This window comes from Balaenoptera borealis, assembly GCF_965194805.1.
Source record: "Balaenoptera borealis genome assembly, chromosome: 7".
Taxonomy (NCBI): Eukaryota; Metazoa; Chordata; class Mammalia; order Artiodactyla; family Balaenopteridae; genus Balaenoptera; species Balaenoptera borealis.
The window spans coordinates 123,174,068-123,192,824 of NC_138864.1; the positions used below are offsets into that span (position 1 = coordinate 123,174,068).

The following is an 18,757-nucleotide window of genomic DNA, read 5'->3' on the forward strand; positions in this document are numbered from 1 at the left end:
TCTGAGATCCTCCAATTTTAACAGGAAATATGTGAGAACACCGAACTAGAGGCCCTGGCCTTCAGTCTCCCTCAAAGCCTCTACGTGATTCACTGCCACCTCCTCCTCCTCCCCTTCCCCCACCACAGACCCCCTTCTCCTCCAGCTCCTCCTCATCCTCCTGCTCCCTCACCATGGGCCCTCATCTGCAGCAGGGGCCGCTGCCCCTTCTTTCCTCATGCATTGTGAAGTCAGCTGCCTCGTGAACGCAGCAGACATAACCATGTGTGTCTAGTGATTATAAACCTGCCTAAATCATATCACCTCTTAATATCATCAGTCACCTCTGTTAGTGTCCTATCACATGAGAAAAAGGGATGCTCTAAAACCAATTAAAGATTTATTCTGAGTTAAAGTTCTGTTTTGTCACCTAAAACTGAGGGCGTTCATCCCCTGATATTCTGTCTTAGACTAAGGGCTATACTTGGCTGGAGTCAGGACTATTCTTCAGTAATATTTTCCAGAATGAGTCCTGTAGAACTCTATTGATGTCCACAAGATCATAGTGGTTTTTTTTGGGGGGGGGGAAGACAGAAAGGAATCCCAAGGTCAAAAAAGGTCAAATATATTCAGAATATACTATTATGTCTTCCTCTTGAGAGTCATAGACTCTGTGTGTGTGTAGGGGGGGAACTGTTTAACTTATTTATTTGAAGCTAGTGTTCCAGAGAAAATCATCTGTGAACTATTGCTTCATAGTAATGTCTATTACAGTTTACTGACATCTCATTTTCTATCATCCCTAGAATTTCAGGTCAGCCATTCTTTTAAATGAAGCATAAACCCTCTGAAAGTCAGGAATTCTCTGTGGAGTACAACTCTGTCCCTGGGGTATAAACATTCTGTGCTCACACAGCCTTCACCTAGTGTAACAAATGGGGTATTTTCCTTGACTTCTCTTTGTATGTTTACTTTGAACGTTTGCTTGAAAACTCTCTACACAAAACTGTTGTTGCCTGTCAGGCTCCCTAATAAAGCTGTTTAGCTTTGTTATTTTGTCTTAACTCAGACTTTAGTCATCTGCCTAGAAAGTCACTCTTGGGAATCTCATTCACTCTCTTAGTTGCAAACAGCACCTGTGTTCTGGAACGCCCAAATCTACCTCCTGTCCCAATCTGTTATCTAAACTCTAGCTACCCCCCTCCGTGGGGTGGGATAAATTAGGAGTTTGGGACACTATATATAAAATAGATAATTAACAAGGACCTACTGTATAGCACAGGGAACTATACTCAGTATTTTATAATAACCTGTATGGGGAAAGAATCTGAAAAAAAATATGTATATATGTATGTATAACTGAATCACTTTGCTGTACAACTAAAACTAACACATTGTAAATCAACTATACTTCAATTTAAAAAAACAAAACAAAACTCTAGTCCCATACAACTTAGCACCTTCGGTTTTATTTTCTTCAACCCAGATTAATCAAATTTTGCTTGAATTATCAGCTTTTCCTTAAGGGTAACGATGCATAATCACTATGAAACCTGCTGTGAAACTTCACCATTCACACAGACAAACCATGAGTCGGAGAACTCATTTTGTTGCTATTAGCTTCAAATAAGTCAAAACCAAATCCTATCATATCAGGCCTGCAACAAAAGTCGCTGGGTTAAACCCCCTGCTTATCATCATACTATGAAAAAAAGAGGAGTTGACATTTAACAGTCACCCCATCCTTTTAGCTTTGAGAACAGTACTGGAGGGATTTCCTGCTGTCTAAATTCAAGCTGGGATTTCAGAGTTAGCTTATTAGCACGCTGGGGAAAATCACCCGTTAAGATGGTGGGAAGAACAAACCTATCTATTGTTTCTATCCACTGTTTTCTATCAATGGATAGAAAACGTAGCTGGTGATGTTTTAAATGAGAATCTTTGTGGTTTCTCATATTCCTAACTTGTATTATATTCTTGCTCAAAAAAGGGCCCCTGTTCCTTCCATCTGTCTTACCAGATTTTGGGTTTGGCTGCGCTGGCTGTGGACTCCCTGGCAATACCGACTCTGCTGACCGCTTTGGGCGCCCTACTCGGTCTCAACTCCAGTCGGCCTCGATCATTGCAAACAGTTGGCTGAGCCTTTGCTTAACGTCAGGCTCACTGGGGGCACGACAGGACTTCGTGTGCACTCTGATGTGTTCGGCGAGTTTCGACTTATAAATGAAGCCCTTGCCGCAGTCTGCACAGGCGAACGGCCTGTCGGGCCTGTGGATGCGCTGGTGCCGAAGCATGTGGCCCCTTTCCCGGAAGTTTTTATTGCACTCGGGACAGCGGAAAGGCCTCTCACCGGTGTGCAGGCCCTGGTGGCTGAGCAGCTGCGCCTTCAAGCGGAAGCTCTTGTCGCACTGGGGACACTGAAAGGGCTTCTCGCCCGTGTGCGTCCTGATGTGCTCCACGAGCTTGGACTGCTTGGCGAAGCCTTTGCCACACTCGCAGGAGAAGGGCATCCGGCCGCCGTGCAGCAGCCGGTGCGCCTTCATGTCGGCCTTCACGCGGTAGCTCTTGCCGCAGTCGGGGCACGGGAAGGGCCTCTCGCCCGTGTGCAGGCGCTGGTGACTCCGCAGCTGCCCCTTGAGACGGAAGCGGCGGCTGCAGTCGGGGCAGCCGAAGGGCCGCTCGCCGCTGTGCACGCGGAAGTGCTCGGCCAGCTTGGATGGCCGCGTGAAGCCCTTGCCGCACTCCGCGCACTGGAAGGGCCGCTCGCGGCTGTGCGTGCGCTCATGCGCCTTCAGGATGCCCTTCAGGCGGAAGCTCTTGCCGCACTCGGGGCAGCCGAAGGGCCGCTCTCCGCTGTGCACCCGCAGGTGCTCGCGCAGCTTGCACGGGTGGGCGAAGCCGCGGCCGCACTCGCCGCAGGAGAGCGGCCTCTCGCCGCCGTGCCTCCTCAGCCGGAAGCCCAGGCCGCACTCTGGGCACGCGAAAGGCTGCTCGTCTGAATGCAGCCGCCGGTGGAGCCGCAGCCGCCCGCGCTGGCGGGAGGCCCGGCCGCACTCGGCGCACCGGAAGGGCCGCTCTGCGCTGTGCACGTGGGTGTGGTCTGGAAGCCCGCACTGCGGGGAGGAGCGCCGGCCGCACGGGCCGCAGGAGGCCGGCCTCTCTGCGCCGGGGCCGGGCTCGAGAGATTCCGGGCGCTCGTCGCCAGCCGGGCTCAGGCCTGGCTTCTCTCCCGAGCGCGGGAGCTCAGCCTGCTTGGAGGCGGCCCTGGCGCCCTCTCTCCGGGAGCCTGGCCTCTCCGCGCCGGGAGGGCCCCGGGGGCCTCTCTCGTCGCAGCCGGGGCACTGGGAAGGCCTCGGCCCCGCGCGCAGGTGGTGAGCGTACATTTCACACTCGCCGCCCGGCAGCTGGCTCTCCTCGGGGTAGATTGCCAGGGGTCTAAGCAAACACGACTTCCGGCGGAAGCCCCGCCCACATTCTGGACAGCGGAAGTGCCTCTGTCCCCGAGAGATGCTCAGGGGCTGTTGTACCTCGGTTTGGTTGCGGAATTGATTCCAGGCCTTGTGTGGCGGGTCCTTCGAGTGGCTCCCCTGGTGCTGCTCTGAGAGGTTCTTCCAAAAGCCTTCCCCACAGACGGGGCAAGGGTGCTGGGGGCCCTCCCCGGAGGTTTCCTGGAAGCCTGGGAGACCGAGGGTCCTGGGACTTACGATTCTGTCTCTTCGGGTGGGTTCCCTGGAGCTGTGGACTGGTGGACCTAGAGCCCGAGTATCATGTCTGTGTGGGTTCAGGAGGGCGATGACTTGGTCAGGCCTGAAGGAAACAGCTTCACTTTTTCCTAAAAAGGGTTCAGAGGAACGCTGGCTCTGAAGAGGATCTACTTGGAAATGGCAGTGGGCTTCTCCTGGTTTCACAGCTTGCTGGCTTCCTGAAATTGAAAAGAAAACTTCAGTCAGTATCCCAGCCTATGACATGACCAAGGCTTATGTGGCCGTAGCAGTGACCTGAGGTGGCCTGGAAGCCCAGCTTCCGCTGAACTAAACCGGCAGCTCCTTTCAGTGGGGGTCAGTTTCATGACCAGGAGTTTGGTGAGAGTCTGCTGAAACTAAACTGAACAGACCTATCTTAGAATAATACTGAAAAGAGAACATGTAAGTCACAAATGTAGGGCCTAAGCTCTGGAATCAGACTGGGTTCGAATCCCATTTGTCCACTGTGCAAACTTTGTCAAACTCATCTCTGGCTTCAGTTCCTTCTCCTGTACAAATGGAAACAGTACATAAGATTGTTGTGAGAACTGTATGAGTTAACAGGGCCACCAGACTTGTCACATTTGGATGCGCAGACATTCCTGGAGTCAAAAAATAATGACAGGGACTTCCCTGGTGGTCCAGTGGTTAAGACTTCACCTTCCAATGCAGGGGGTGTGGGTTCAATCCCTGGTCAGGGAGCTAAGATCTCACATGCCTCCTCGCCAAAAAACCAAAACAAAAAACAGAAGCAATAATGTAACAAATTCAATAAAGACTTTAAAAAAGATAAAATAAAATAATGAAGGCAGTGTTACTGACAGGCCCTGGCTAACACTATGATTCCATATACTCCAGGAGCTGTCCTAAGACCAGATGTTCCTCCCTCCTCGTCTCTATTCCTACCAACGTTGTAAAAAGGTTTCTTGGAAGAATTGCTAACAGACAGAAAAAGTGAAATAATTTGTGAAGAAAAACTCTTTCTCTCCTGTAAGAAGCAGCTAAAAATTAAATAAACTACTGACAACATTTCTTGGAATGATGCTCCCATTTGACTTTTTTTCATACTTTAATACTGACCCTTAAGAATCCAAAAATCTCAGACTCTCCCATCATGACAAGAAACAAAAGAGGAGTCTCTATTCCTACCCCCCCCACTACTAAGAATACTTCATATTTGCTGAACTCCTACTGTGTTGCCAGGTATCTTTGTAACAGTTTACATACATTAACCCATTTAATCCTATAATTTAGGTACTTTTATTATCTTCATTTTATAGGTCAGGAAATTGAAATACTATGAGGTTGAATAACTTGCCCAAGGTCACCTGGAAAAGGCAAGATCCAGACTCAGGATCCAGAACCCACAATCCTAAGTACTATGCTTTACTGCCTTTCTCTAGAATATACCAGGTGTTAAGCCTCAGTCCAGTCAAACAGGAAGTCAAGGTCAGAGAATTGGAACTAAGAAACCTGAATGGGATGTCTTAAGGACAGGGCGCTGATTTCTTAATACTCACCCCCAAACAGTTGTCCCTCAATAACTGGATCCAAATGCAAATCAGCAGAGGAGCAAATTATGTTTCCTGATTTCTGTGATTCTCCCCAGTTCCTGAAGAGTTCTCTCCCCTGTTCAAGCCAGGATATTAGTTCTGGTTTGGGAAGTCCATCATCTGTACAGAGAAGTCAAACAGGGTAGTTTGGTTTCCTTGAGCACTAAATTTAAAGCACAATGAGCTGTTTTTAAATTCTCAAATTTACTCCTGGGAAAATGTATGAGAAGAGATTTTTTAAAATAGATTATAGGTTTACACAAAGAAAAGCAGAACTGCCCACATATTATAACAGTGGTTCCTAATCTACCTGGACCTGTTAGATGACTCTGTGTTTGATTTTGTCTTGGTCCCAATATATCTAGCAATGCTGCATTTTGTCATAGGTTTCTTAAAACGCACCAGTATTGTGCTTTGAGAATCGTGGGACAACCCCTGAGACAACTGGAGATATCTTGGGAATAGGGGGTATATGAAAATAAGAACTGGAGCTTCAGCTAAAATATTCTGAGAAGAACTTCCAGTGACAGTGCTAATCATAACCTAAAACACAGTTGAGTTCTGCTAGAATAGAAGGGGGTTGCAATGAATGAAATGAACAAATTAAAATATTACAAGATTCCCATTTCCCTGTAAAAAATGTTTACTCTGTGTATTTTCAAGTATAACTTTCTTTCAGTAATATATATATTTAAAAGAACCAAAAGTATGCTTCATGGATTGCTAAAGGGAGATTAGCAGATGGTCCAAATCAGAGAAAGGATAAGCTGGGCAATGCTGAGGGATTTTAGGGATAAAATGTCAGAGTGACATAGTAAATTAGCCCTCTGAAATCTGACTTCAACCCCAAAAGAATTCCAAGCCTGCTCTCATGAAAAAAGGAATCACTATCTTTTATTTAAATCCATACACCTAAAACAAATATCATATAATATCGCTTATATGTGGAATCTAGAAAAAAGGTACAGATGAACTTACTTGCAAAGCAGAAATAGAGACACAAATGTAGAGAACAAACATGTGGATACCAAGGGGGGAAGGGGGGGTGAGATGAATTGGGATATTGGGATTGACATATATACACTACTATATATAAAATAGATAACTAATGAGAACCTACTGTATAACACAGGGAACTCTACTCAGTGCTCTGTGGTGACCTAAATGGGAAGGAAATCTAAAAAAGAGGGGATATATGTATATGTATAACTGATTCACTTTGCTGTACAGCAGAAACTAACACAACATTGTAAAGCAACTATACTCCAATAAAAATTAATTAAAAAAATAAATCCATACACCTATTCTCAGTCTTCATCTGGGTTGAACTCTCAGCATCTTTTAAAATAAAACTATTTTTCAAAAAAAAATTAAGAAAACAAGTCCATTTATAAGACCATCAAAAGGAGTAAAATACTTAGGAATAAATTTAATAAAAGAAACATAAGACTTGCACAATACAAATCATAAAATGTTGTTGAAAGTAATTTTAGAAGTCCTAAAAAAAAAGTATTAAATAAATGAAATGATATCCCATGTTCATGAATTGGAAGACTTAGTACTGTTAAGATGACAATATTCCCCAAACCCCATCTGCCTTTTTTTTTTTTTTTTGGCAGAAATTGACAAACTGATCCTAAAGCAATGGTAATTAAAACAGTGTGGTACTGGCATAAGACTAGACATATAGATCCATGAAACAGACTCAAGAATCCAGAAATAAACTCCGACATTTACGGTTAATTGGTTTTCCAAAAGGGTGCCAAGATAATTCAATGGGGGAAAGAATAGTCTTTTCAACAAATGGTGTAGGGACAACTGGATATCCATATGCAAAAGAGGCTGGATCCCTATATCACACAGTGTGAAAAAATTAACTCAAAATGGATCAAAGAAGGAAAAAAAAGGATCAAAGACCTAAATATACGTACTAAAACTATAAAACTCTTAGAAGAAAACATAGGAGTGGATCTTTGTGACACTGAATTAGGCAATGGCTTCTTAGATATGACACCAAAAGCTCAAGAAACAAAAGAAAAAATAAACTGGAATTCATCAAAACTTAAAACTTTTGTGCTTCAAAGGACTCCATCAAAAAGGGAACAGGTAACCCAAGAAATGGAGAAAATATCTGCAAATCATGTATCTGATAAGGGTTCAGTATTCAGAACAAATAGAGAACACTTATAACCCAACAATAAAAAGACAAATAGCCCACTATAAAAATGGGCAAAGTATTTGAATAGACATTTCTCCAAAGAAGATACACAAATGAAAAGATGCTCAACATGATTAGCCATTAAGGAAATGCAAACCAAACCCACATTGATACACCACTTCAAATCTATTTGATCTTTTGTTGGGTCTTCACTGCTGTGCGTGGGCTTTCTCTAGTTGCGTCGAGCAGGGGCTACTCTTCACTGTGGTGTGCGGGCTTCTCATTGCAGTGGCCTCTCTTGTTGTGGAGCACAGGCTCTAGGAGCATGGGCTTCAGTAGCTGTGGCACGCGGGCTCAGTAGTTGTGGCTCGTGGGCTCTAGAGCACAGGCTCAGTAGTTGTGAAGCACGGGCTTAGTTGCTCCACGACATGTGGGATCTTCCCAAACCAGGGATCAAACCCATGGCCCCTGCACTGGCAGGCGGAATCTTAACCACTGCGCCACCATAGAAGTCCACGTCCATTTGATCTTGATGCTTGGAACATTCTTTTTGGGTGGCACAGGATTCATGACACAAGATTATTTTTCTTTTCTCTATAGATTCAATTACTTTAATTGGTTCTTCGCTAACAATGAAAAAAATGTAATATCTTGTATTAATATTTTAGAAACACTGTATAGAAACTGGAAATCTTAATTATGGTAATGGAACAGAACATAATTATTAGAAACATTGCAATATAAAAGAAGTGGTTTGGCTGTCAGACACTGGCAAGAGAAGTGGAGGGAATATAGGAGAACTAATTACCTTCATAGACTGAAAGAATAACGAGATATAATATAAAGTTCATGAAACATGATCTAGAAGTTTATTATTTAAATTATAAAGGTGGCCAACAGAGGCATTAAAAAACTGTCAAGGGCTTCCCTGGCGGTCCAGTGGTTAAGACTCCACACTGCCAATGCAGGGGGCATGCATTTGATCCCTGGTCGGGGAACTGGGATCCCACAAGCCACGCAGTGTGGCCAAAAGATAAAACAACAACAACAAATGTGTGTGTGTGTGTGTGTGTGTGTGTGTGTGTATGGAACAAATTGGAAAGAAATATTTGTAACATAGATAATAAAAATTTTTTTTAAAGTTAAAAAAATTTTAAAAAAACTATCAAAATTTCGGAAGAAGGGGGAAAAAGGAGATAGAAGAGGGATAGTATAAGTGAGTGAAACCCTCATTTTTCACAGTAAGGAGTTAAACTCGATAAACCAAGAAATATAGGTGTAAGCACAATAGACTGAAGTAAACTGCAGTAAAAACTAAAACAGAAATGATTAACATGGTTGCCTTTGGGGAATTAACTGAGTGAGGGGTGAGGCAAGAGACTTTTATCATTCATTTTGATGCTTCTCCAAACAGACTGATTTTTTAAAAATCATATTCAGTAGTAAAATACAAAGACTAAGTAAGCAAAAAGACTAAAAAGAACACCATTACCGTAACCATGCAGAAACAACTGCGGTTAAACACCTGTGTATAGCCTTCTGAAATCTCATTGCAGGGAAAAATAACATTAGCTTTTTTGAGGTATATGGACACCACTGTAAAAGTTGACAGGTAGGAACATTCTAGGTTAAAGATACAGGGTACTTTATGGATATGGGCAAGGTATGTATCCATGTTGAAAAGTCATGGCAACCTGTGAGTAAGTATATAGTGATTAAAAGCCCTGACATATATTTAGTCATCTCTGACCACCTTACATTACATGCTGTCACAAATATTCTTATGTAGCAACGTCTACCGTTGAGTAAGGATTAGCAATGCTTACAGATATTAACAAAAGACTCTGCATAAAAATGCCTTTCTGAGTTAATTTCTGAGAAATCTGGCTACCTGACAGACAGGAGTATGGAGTGACTGAAACCCCTAACAGGACCCAGTTCCATGCCTCAGCCACAGTTAAACACTTCTTACCTAGAGAAACAAGAATCTCATAATTGGTTCTCATTACTTGCTTGTAAAGCTCCTTCTGCCATGCCTCTAGGTTCCGCCATTCTTGCTCGGAGAAATAAACGGCCACATCCTCAAAAGTCAGAGGTAACTGAAATTATAGGCATAATACATATACAGTTATAATGGCTTCAAAACTCCAGTTCCTTTTCATCAATTTAAGAGTTTTGCAGTGGACAGTGTTTTTGTGCGTTAGGCAGCTTCTTCCTTGGGAACTGCTCCTTCCCTGACTCCCATCATGTGGTTCTGTTGGTGACCATGACCACCCCCTTCCACTTGTTTCTCTATGCCTGTTCCAACTACATATGCATATGTATAGCATGGAACTCTTTCATTTTTCTTCTTCTTTTTTTAAACAAAAATGGGAACAAGTCACTGTGTAACTTCACTTAACATGTCATCTTTCCAGGTCAATTTACATAGGCAAAATCGTTTTTTTCTTAACTGCATTATATTCCATGGGTACACATACTCCACTGATAACACATATATTGTTTCCATTTCCTTTATAAATTACCAACAATGCTCTGATATGCTTCCTTATATATTAGTGGTTTTACTTCTGCAGGAAAAGGCTAAAAAGGAGAACTACTAAATCAAAGGATAGAAACATCTTCAGTTCATGAGATACCACTAGATTGCCTTCCAAAAAGAATCCAGCACTTTTACCCTTGCTAATAAGAAGAGACATTTCTTTACACCTTTGCCAGCACAGGATGTTCTGAAACCTTATTTGTTTGTTTATTGGCCAACATGATAGGTAAAAAATTCTATTTCATTGTTTTATTTATTTTTTAGGCTTCTCTGTGAGCCACGCGGGATCTTAGTTCCCCCACCAGGGATTGAACCTGTGCCCCCTGCATTGGGAACGCGGAGTCTTAACCACTGGACCACCAGGGAAGTCCCTTGTACTTATTTTAATTTGCATTCATTTGTGAGGCTTAGTAACATTTTCATATTTGGCGGGGAGGGGGGGTTCCACTTATCTTTGTGCATGCCTGTTCACATCCTTTGTTCAACGTTTTAGTGGGCTCCTATAATTTGAATTAACTTTCTTACATTAGGGTTAATAATCCTTTGACTAGTTAACAAACATTTTCTTCTAGTTTATCATTTGTATTTTGACTTTCTCTTCTGCCAAAGAGAACATTTTTGACCCTTTTATTTAGTTAAAACCTGAGTCTTTTCCATATTGTTTCCAGCTTTTACTTTCGTTTTTTGTATTTGTCACAATCAAAAAATTATACAAATATTCTACTGAATTTCTTTCACAATTAGATTTGCAGCTTAATTCTACAGATGATATTCTTATCTTTATTTATGTACATATGGACAGCCAATCACAGAACACTAATAAATGCACCACTCTTTCTCCTTAGATTGAAATCCTGACCTTCACTTTTGCATATATTAGATTTTCATATGTATGTGAATCTACATATTGTTATACTATCTGTACCTATCTGATTACAGTACCTATGCAATGTTATAAGTGCCCCCCCACGCCCATTCTTTGTCAAGCTACTGCTGTTAATTTCTGGAATATTTATTCTTCCTTACAAATTCTAAAATAATTTTTTATTTGATCTTGCTTCCTAGCCTTTAATAAACTTAATGATTTTCTTCATAAATGTTCTGAATCTTTTCTATGAACTTTATTTCTAGTATTGTGTAGTTTTCCCAACAATTATAAATGGGACCACCTCTGCCACTTCAAATCATTCCTACTAGAATTTTTTTTAAATTGATTTTTGTAAACTTATCTTATATCCAATTAATGTACCATGTTTGTTTATCAATTCTAATAGTATTAAGTTTTTGGTGGAAACAATCATAATTCTCAGATAATTTCCCCATCTCTTTTCAAAGTACGTACACTGCTTTTATCTCATAGTGTTGTACTTACTACAACCTCTTTTGTGGCTTCAGGGTTTAGTACCTTGATTTGGAAGACTTTCCCTATTCTAAAATTATAAAAGATTCTGGTATATTATAACAATCAGGGACATAATTCTTTTTCCAAAGAGATATTAATTATCACAAAACTTATTGACTATTCTTTTACCATTGTGTTGGGATCGCTTTTTCATAAACTAGTTTTCCATTTATACTTGGTTATATTTTTGTTCCACTGGTGATTTTGTCTATTCTTGCTCCAATACTGGACTGTTTAATTCTTAAGTTTTATCAAATGATTTGCTATTTAAGAGGATATGGCCATCTACCACCACCTTGATCATTTTTTTAAAGGAAACTGTCTTGACCTTCCTGGTCTATTTTCTCTTCAAAATAAACAGGAAAAATATTTTGTCAAATTTATATAAATTCTATTGGGATTCTGATAGGAATATACTAAGTATATGAATTAATTTTGAGAGAAGTGGGTCTCTGAATTATGGGATCTTCCCATCCAGAAACATCTTTTATTTATCTAGATTTTTAAATTTTCTTTAGTAAAATTTGTTTTCTTCATATAGAGCTTATATAATTCTTGACAGATTCATTCCTAGGGATTTTAGAGTTCTGGTCGCTACTATGAGAACTGAACTGAATAGGAATATACAAAGCACACACATGCATACCCTTCAAGCACCAGCTGCCTCAGATTACCCTGTGGCGAGCCCTACCTATTCACACCCGGTGTTACAGCTTTCCATCTAATTTCAGATAATGTTCCTTCCACTACTTCACAATAACTCAAAAGCTCCATCCCTTCTTACACCCACTTCCACAAGCAAATTTCAGATTGTTTTTAAGGTAATTATTTCTTAATCATTTAACATGCATAAAACTGAGCTGTTTTTATTATGTTTCTATCTTTTCTTTTTAACTTGTCACTGACAAACTTTTTGAGTGTTGTATACCTAACCCCATTTCTCCCATAAGCTCTGTGGTTTTTACTGCATGATTTTGCATTGCACTGTGATTTTTAGAAATGCATATGATGCATGATGGCAGAACTGAATGCATGTTTTAATTTCAGTGTTAAATATACTTATTGTCCTCTTCTGATTAAATTCATTACTTTTAAAATGTTTTCCAAAAATGCTCAAAAAGCCTTCATTGTTTATTTCTTTAATCTTCAGGAGTTTGAAAGATCCAGAAAATTACAGAGTACATTATAACAACCATCTGAGTATTTACCACTGATTTAACAAATTTAACATTTTTTCTTCAGATTTCCTTCTAAAGAAATAGAATTTGACAGATAAAACTCAAAGCCCCCCTTGGTCCCCACTTCAATCTTATTCTTACACTCAGTCCTATTCACCTCCCTTCTGACACACAAACATGATGATGCATGTGGTAAGTTTTCAGCTCATGTTTTTACTTTTTTTAATACACATATGTATCTATGAACAATATAGTATTGCTTTATCTTTTATACACAAATGCTTTATTGTACTGCAACTTGCATTTTTCATGCAACATTTTGAGATCTGTCCATCTTGATATACATAGAACTGATTTAATTTTGTATAGTGTTCCATTGTCTGAATGTCACAATTTTTGATTCATTCTTTTATCCATTGACCATTTGCTTTTAGTTCTGTGAACTGCCTGTTCATATCCTTTGCCTGTATTTTTACTGGGTTATTTGTCCTTTCATTTCTAAGATTTCTTTATATAATTTGTGTATTAACTGTTGACTACATTAGTTTACAAATACTTTCTCCTAGTGTATCTCTTACCTTTTATTTTTACTTAAGCTGTCTTATACTGTACATAAATTTTCAATTGTAATGCAATATATCAATCTTTTCTTAGTTCATTTTGCCCTTTGTGGTTTGAGACATTTTCTTCTACACTAAGATTATGAAGATATCCTACATTTCCTTCCAAAAGACTGAAGTTTTACTTTTCATGTTTAGATTTTTAATTTATCTGGAACATAATTTTTTTATGGTATACAGCAATGATCTACCTTTGTGTTTTTTTCCAAATGGAAAAGTCAGTTGTCCCAACACCACTTCTGAAGTTCTCCGAATTAGATTCCTAGGGCTGCTGTCACAAAGTACCACAAACTTGGCAGCTTTAAACAATAAATATTTATTCTCTCATAGTTCTGGTAGTTAGAAGTCTGAAATCAAAGTGTCAGCAGAGCTATGCTCTCTCTGAAGCCTTTAGGGGAGAATCTGTTCCATGCCTTTCCCTTCGCTTCTGGTGGTGGTTGTTGATACTTGGCATTTCTCAGCTTGAAGCTGCATAGTTCCATCTCTGCCTCCACTGTCACAGGGCCTTCTCCCTTTGTGTGTCTGGGTCTCTGTGACTCTGCTCCTCTTCTTATAAAGACACCACTCATGATGGATTATGAACCTGTCCTACTCCAGTATGATCTCATCTTAACGAGTTTCATCTGCAGCAACCCTACTCCTATTTAGGTCACAATCTGAGGTTCTGGGAAGGACATGTATTGGGGGAGACACTATTTAACTCAGCAGTCTGCTCTGGGGTCCTCTTTGGGTTTCCTCTGCTCCATATGTCTACCCCTGCACAAAACAGTACTGTATTAATTCTATGGATTTACTGTAAATTTTATTATCTGCTAGGGCAAGTCCCCCTGTTATTCTTTTTTTCAGCATCATATTTTGACCTATATTTTTCCAAATGAAATTTAGAATCCGTTTATATAATTTACAAAAATCTTACTGCCATTTTGATGAAGTTGCAGTAAATTTATATATTAACTTGGAAGGAAAGTATCATCTTTATTATATTTAGTCTTCCCATTTATGGGCATGATTTACCTCCTGTTTACAGGCATATCTCATCTTACTATGCTTTGTGCTTTGTAAAAAATGCAGATACTGCATTTTTTACAAACTGAAGGTCTGTGGCAGCCCTGTGTCAAACAAGCCTATTGGCGCCATTTTTCCAACAGCATTTGCTCACTTCATGTCTCCGTGTCACTTTTTGGTAATTCTCACAATATTTCAAACTTTTTCATTATTATTGTATTTGTTATGGTGATTTGTGATCAGTGATCTTTGATGTTACCATTTTTTTTTTTTTTTAAAGATTTATTGATTGCTATGTTGGGTCTTCGCTCCCGTGCTAGGGCTTTCTCTAGTTGTGGCAAGCGGGGGCCACTCCTCATCGCGGTGCGCGGGCCTCTCACCATCGTGGCCTCTCTCGTTGCGGAGCACAGGCTCCAGACGCGCAGGCTCAGCAGTTGTGGCTCACGGGCCCAGCCGCTCCGCGGCATATGGGATCCTCCCAGACCAGGGCTCGAACCCGCGTGCCCTGCATTAGCAGGCAGATTCTCAACCACTGCGCCACCAGGGAAGCCCCGATGTTACCATTTTTTAAAAATTTATTTATTTATTTAGTTTTGACTGTGTTGGGTCTTCGTTGCTGCGTGTGGGCTTTCCTAGTTGTGGCGAGCGGGGGCTACTCTTTGTTGCAGTGCGTGGGCTTCTCATTGTGCTGGCCTCTCTTGTTGCGGAGCACGGGCTCTAGGTGCGGCAGGCTTCAGTAGTTGTGGCACGTGGGCTCAGTGGTTGTGGCTTGCGGGCTCTAGAGCGCAGGCTCAGTAGTTGTGGTGCACGGGCTTAGCTGCTCCACTGCGCTACCAGGGAAGCCCGGATGTTACCATTTTAATTGTGTTTGGGCGCCAGGAGCCGTGCCCATGTAAGATGGCAAACTTAATCAATCCATGTATGTGTTCTGGGACTTCCCTGGTGGTGCAGTGGTTAAGAGCCCACCTGCCAATGCAGGGAACATAGGTTCAAGCCCTGGTCCGGGAAGATCCCACATGCTGTGGAGCAACTAAGCCCGTGCGCCACAACTACTGAGCCTGTGCTCTAGAGCCCATGAGCCACAACTACTGAGCCCGTGTGCTGCAACTACTGAAGCCCATGCACCTAGAGCCCGTGCTCCGCAACAAGAGAAGCCACCTTAATGAGAAGCCCACGCACTGCAACCAAGAGTAGCCCCTGCTCGCTGCAACTAGAGAAAGCCTGCGCGCAGCAACAAAGACCCAACCCAGCCAAAAATAAATACATTTATTTAAAAAAAAGTTATTAAAAAAAGATGTGTGTGTTCTGACTGCCCCACGGACTGGCCCATCTCTCTCCCTCTCCTCGGGCCTCCTTATTTCCTGAGACAGAACAATATTGAAATTAGGCCGCTTAATAACCCTACATTATTAAGTGTTCAAGTGAACACTTAATGGCCTCTAAGTGTTCAAGTGAAAGGAAGAGTCACACATTTCTCACTTTAAATCAAAAGCTAGAAATGATTAAGCTTAGTGAGGAAGGCACGTGGAAAGCTGAAACAGGCTCAAAAGCTAAGCCCCTTGTGTCAGTTAGCCAAGTTGTGAATGCAAAGGAAAAGTTCTTGAAGGAAATTAAAGTGCTACTCCGGTGAGCACACAAATGATAAGCAAAACAGCCTTACTGCTGATACAAAACAAGTTTTAGTGGTCTAGAGAGAAGATTAAACCAGCCACAACATCGCCCTAAGCCAAAGCCTAATGCAGAGCAAGGTCCTAACTCTTTTCAATGCTATGAAGCCTGAGAGGTGTGAGGAAGCTGCGAAGAAGTGTGAAGCCAGCAGAGCACAGTTTATGAGGCTGAAGGAAAGAAGCCGTCTCCTAAACATAAATGTGCAAGGTGCATCAGCAAGTGATGGTGTAGAAGCTGCAGCAAGTTCTCCAGACCTAGCTAAGATAATTAATGAAGGTGGCTATACTAAACAACAGATTTTCAATATAGACAAAACAGCCTAATATTGGAGAAAGATATCTTCTAGGACTTTCATAGCTAGAGAGGAAAATCAATGCCTGGCTTCAAAGTTTCAAAGGACAAGCTGAGTCTCTGTTGGGAGCTAAATGCAGCTGGTGACTATAAGTTGAAACCCCTGTTCATTTACCATTCCAAAAATCCTAGGGCCCTTAACAATTATGCTAAATCAACTCTGCCTGTGCTCTAGAAATGGAACAACAAAGCCTGGGTGACAGCACAGCTGTTTACAACATGATTTACCAAATATTTTAAGCCCATTCTTGAGACCTACTGCTCAGAAAAAGATTCCTTTCAAAATATTACTGCTCATTGACAATGCACTTGACCACCCAAGAGCTCTGAAGGAGATGTACAAGATTAATGTTGTTTTCATGCCTGCTAACACAATATCCATTTTGCAGCCTATGGACCAAGAAGTAATTTCGACTTTTAAGTCTTATTATTTAAGAAATACCTTTCATAAGACTATAGCTGCTATACATAGTGATTCCTCTGATGGATCTGGGCAAAGTAAATTGAAAATCTTTTGGAAAGGATTTATCCTTCTAGATGCCACGAAGAACATTCATCATTCATGGGATGAAGCTGAAATATCAATGTTAACAGGAGTTTGGAAGAAGTTGATTCCAACCTTCATGGATGACTTTGAGAGGGTCAAGACTTCAGTAGAGGAAGTAACTGCAGATGTGGTGGAAACAGCAAGAGAACTAGAATTCGAAGCGGAGCCTGAGGGTATGATTGAATTGCCGTAACCCCATGATAAAACTTTAACAGATGAGGAGTTGCTTCTTATGGATGAGCAAAGACAGTGGTTTCTCCAGATGGAATCTACTCCTGCTGATGCCATTTAGATTGTTGAAATGACAACAAAGGATTTAGAATATTACATAAACTTGGTTGATAAAGCAGTGGCAGGGTTCAAGAGGACTGACTCCAATTTTGAAAGAAGTGCTACTGTGGGTAAAATGCTATTAAACAGCATTGCATGCTACAGAGAAATAACTCCTGAAGAGTCAACTGATGCAGCAAACTGCACTGTTGTCTTATTTTAAGAAATTGCCACATGCCAATCTTCAGTAACCACCACCCTGATCAGTCAGCAACCATCAACAAGGAGCCAAGACCCTCCACCAGCAAAAAGATTACAACTTGCTCCAGGGTCAGACAATGATTAGCATTTTTAGCCAGAGTATTTTTAATTAAGGTTTGTACATTGTTTTTTAAGACATAATGCTACTGCACACTTAACACGCTACAGTACAGTATAAACATAACTTTTACATGCACTGAGAATCCAAAAAAATCGTGACTTCCTTTACGGTGATACTTGCTTTATTGCAGCAGTCTGAAACCAAACCCAAAATATCCCCAAGGTATGCCTGTTATTTATAATTTTTGCTATAAAGGTGTTACATATCTTTTATGCATTTAGCCCTAAGAATTATGGTTTTTGCTGAGATTGTTAACGGTATATTAAAAGTAATGATCTCATGAATTCATTTAGTAATCTGAAAAAGTGCTCAATATGTAAGCTTATAAAACAGAGAAAAACATAAAACCTCAATTTCAACAAAACACTAAAAAATCAAATAATGTGTACCCTACTTAGGTTTTTATACCCTCTTCCTTCCAACGTGTCCTCCCACTCAACAAAAACTTCAACACGTTAGCGTTAAATTCTGCCATTTAAGTCCCTGCCAACCATCATTTCAACGATTCAGAATCTTAAATCTTTTAAAACACTTGTTCTAAATTCAGTAACTATAATGTAAAACTAGCTGAACTAGTTAACACGCATTGCCGGCCCCAGACCAATTTCGATCCTTTCCCTCATCCGCCCGCCTCACGCACAGGCGCCCGCGGCCCAGACTCCGCCAGTTCCACGCTCGGCTTTGTTTAGGGCTTTGGACACGGACGAACCCCAGGGGCGGCGGTCACCAGCTCCGTCCAGGGTCCAGACCCCACACCAGGCGCTCAGCGCGACCCTCAGACCCCGCCCCACCCGTTCGCCTCCGCCCCGGGAGGACCCCAGGATGCCGGCCCGCCGAGCCGGAACCCGAGGACCCGCCCAGATCCCCGAGCCGGACGTCCGCGCGGGGAGCCCCTCTTACCGGAGCCGGCTCGGCCATGGGCCCTCACGGTCCCACCCGGCCCCGCACCGGGTTACGGCCAAGCCAGGCGTCCCTGCTGCCCGCGGCACCTTCCCTGCGGCGGCAGCTCCCCCCCTCTCGCTCCCCGCCGACCTGCAGGCCCAGCCCAGGCGCGGTGCACGCTGGGACTCGCAGCCGCTCCGCCCCACAGCGCCCCCTGCGGTCGGGAGGAGCGAGCGCTGTCCGCCGGGGCAGCCCGCGCCTTGCAGACTGGCGTCAGTCGGGTGACCGATCCTCGCACTCTCTTGGGGGACCCAGAAGAGGGAGACGGAGATGCAGACGGAAAGAGGGGGGAAATGCAGCGTCAACTGCAAATGGATGGATAGGATACTCGCTATTTACTGAGATAGAAACAATGAGAGGGAGTGCAGGGGTTTGATTCCTCCCCAAAGCCAACCCCAGTCAAGGATTAGGTTCAAG

General features: G+C 42.2%; 1 protein-coding gene across 1 annotated transcript; it reads right to left on the bottom strand.

Annotated features, from left to right (window-relative positions):
• Positions 1 to 1,428: 1,428 nt before the first annotated feature.
• On the bottom strand, positions 1,429 to 18,479 carry ZNF786 (zinc finger protein 786). Its single transcript, XM_082399032.1, has 4 exons — positions 18,299 to 18,479; positions 9,406 to 9,532; positions 5,243 to 5,395; positions 1,429 to 3,901 (listed from the first exon to the last, which is right to left on the bottom strand). Exons 1-4 carry the CDS (start codon positions 18,314 to 18,316, stop codon positions 2,079 to 2,081), a joined length of 2,121 nt encoding a protein of 706 aa, XP_082255158.1. The 5' UTR covers positions 18,317 to 18,479; the 3' UTR covers positions 1,429 to 2,078.
• Between the last annotated feature and the right edge of the window lie 278 nt (positions 18,480 to 18,757).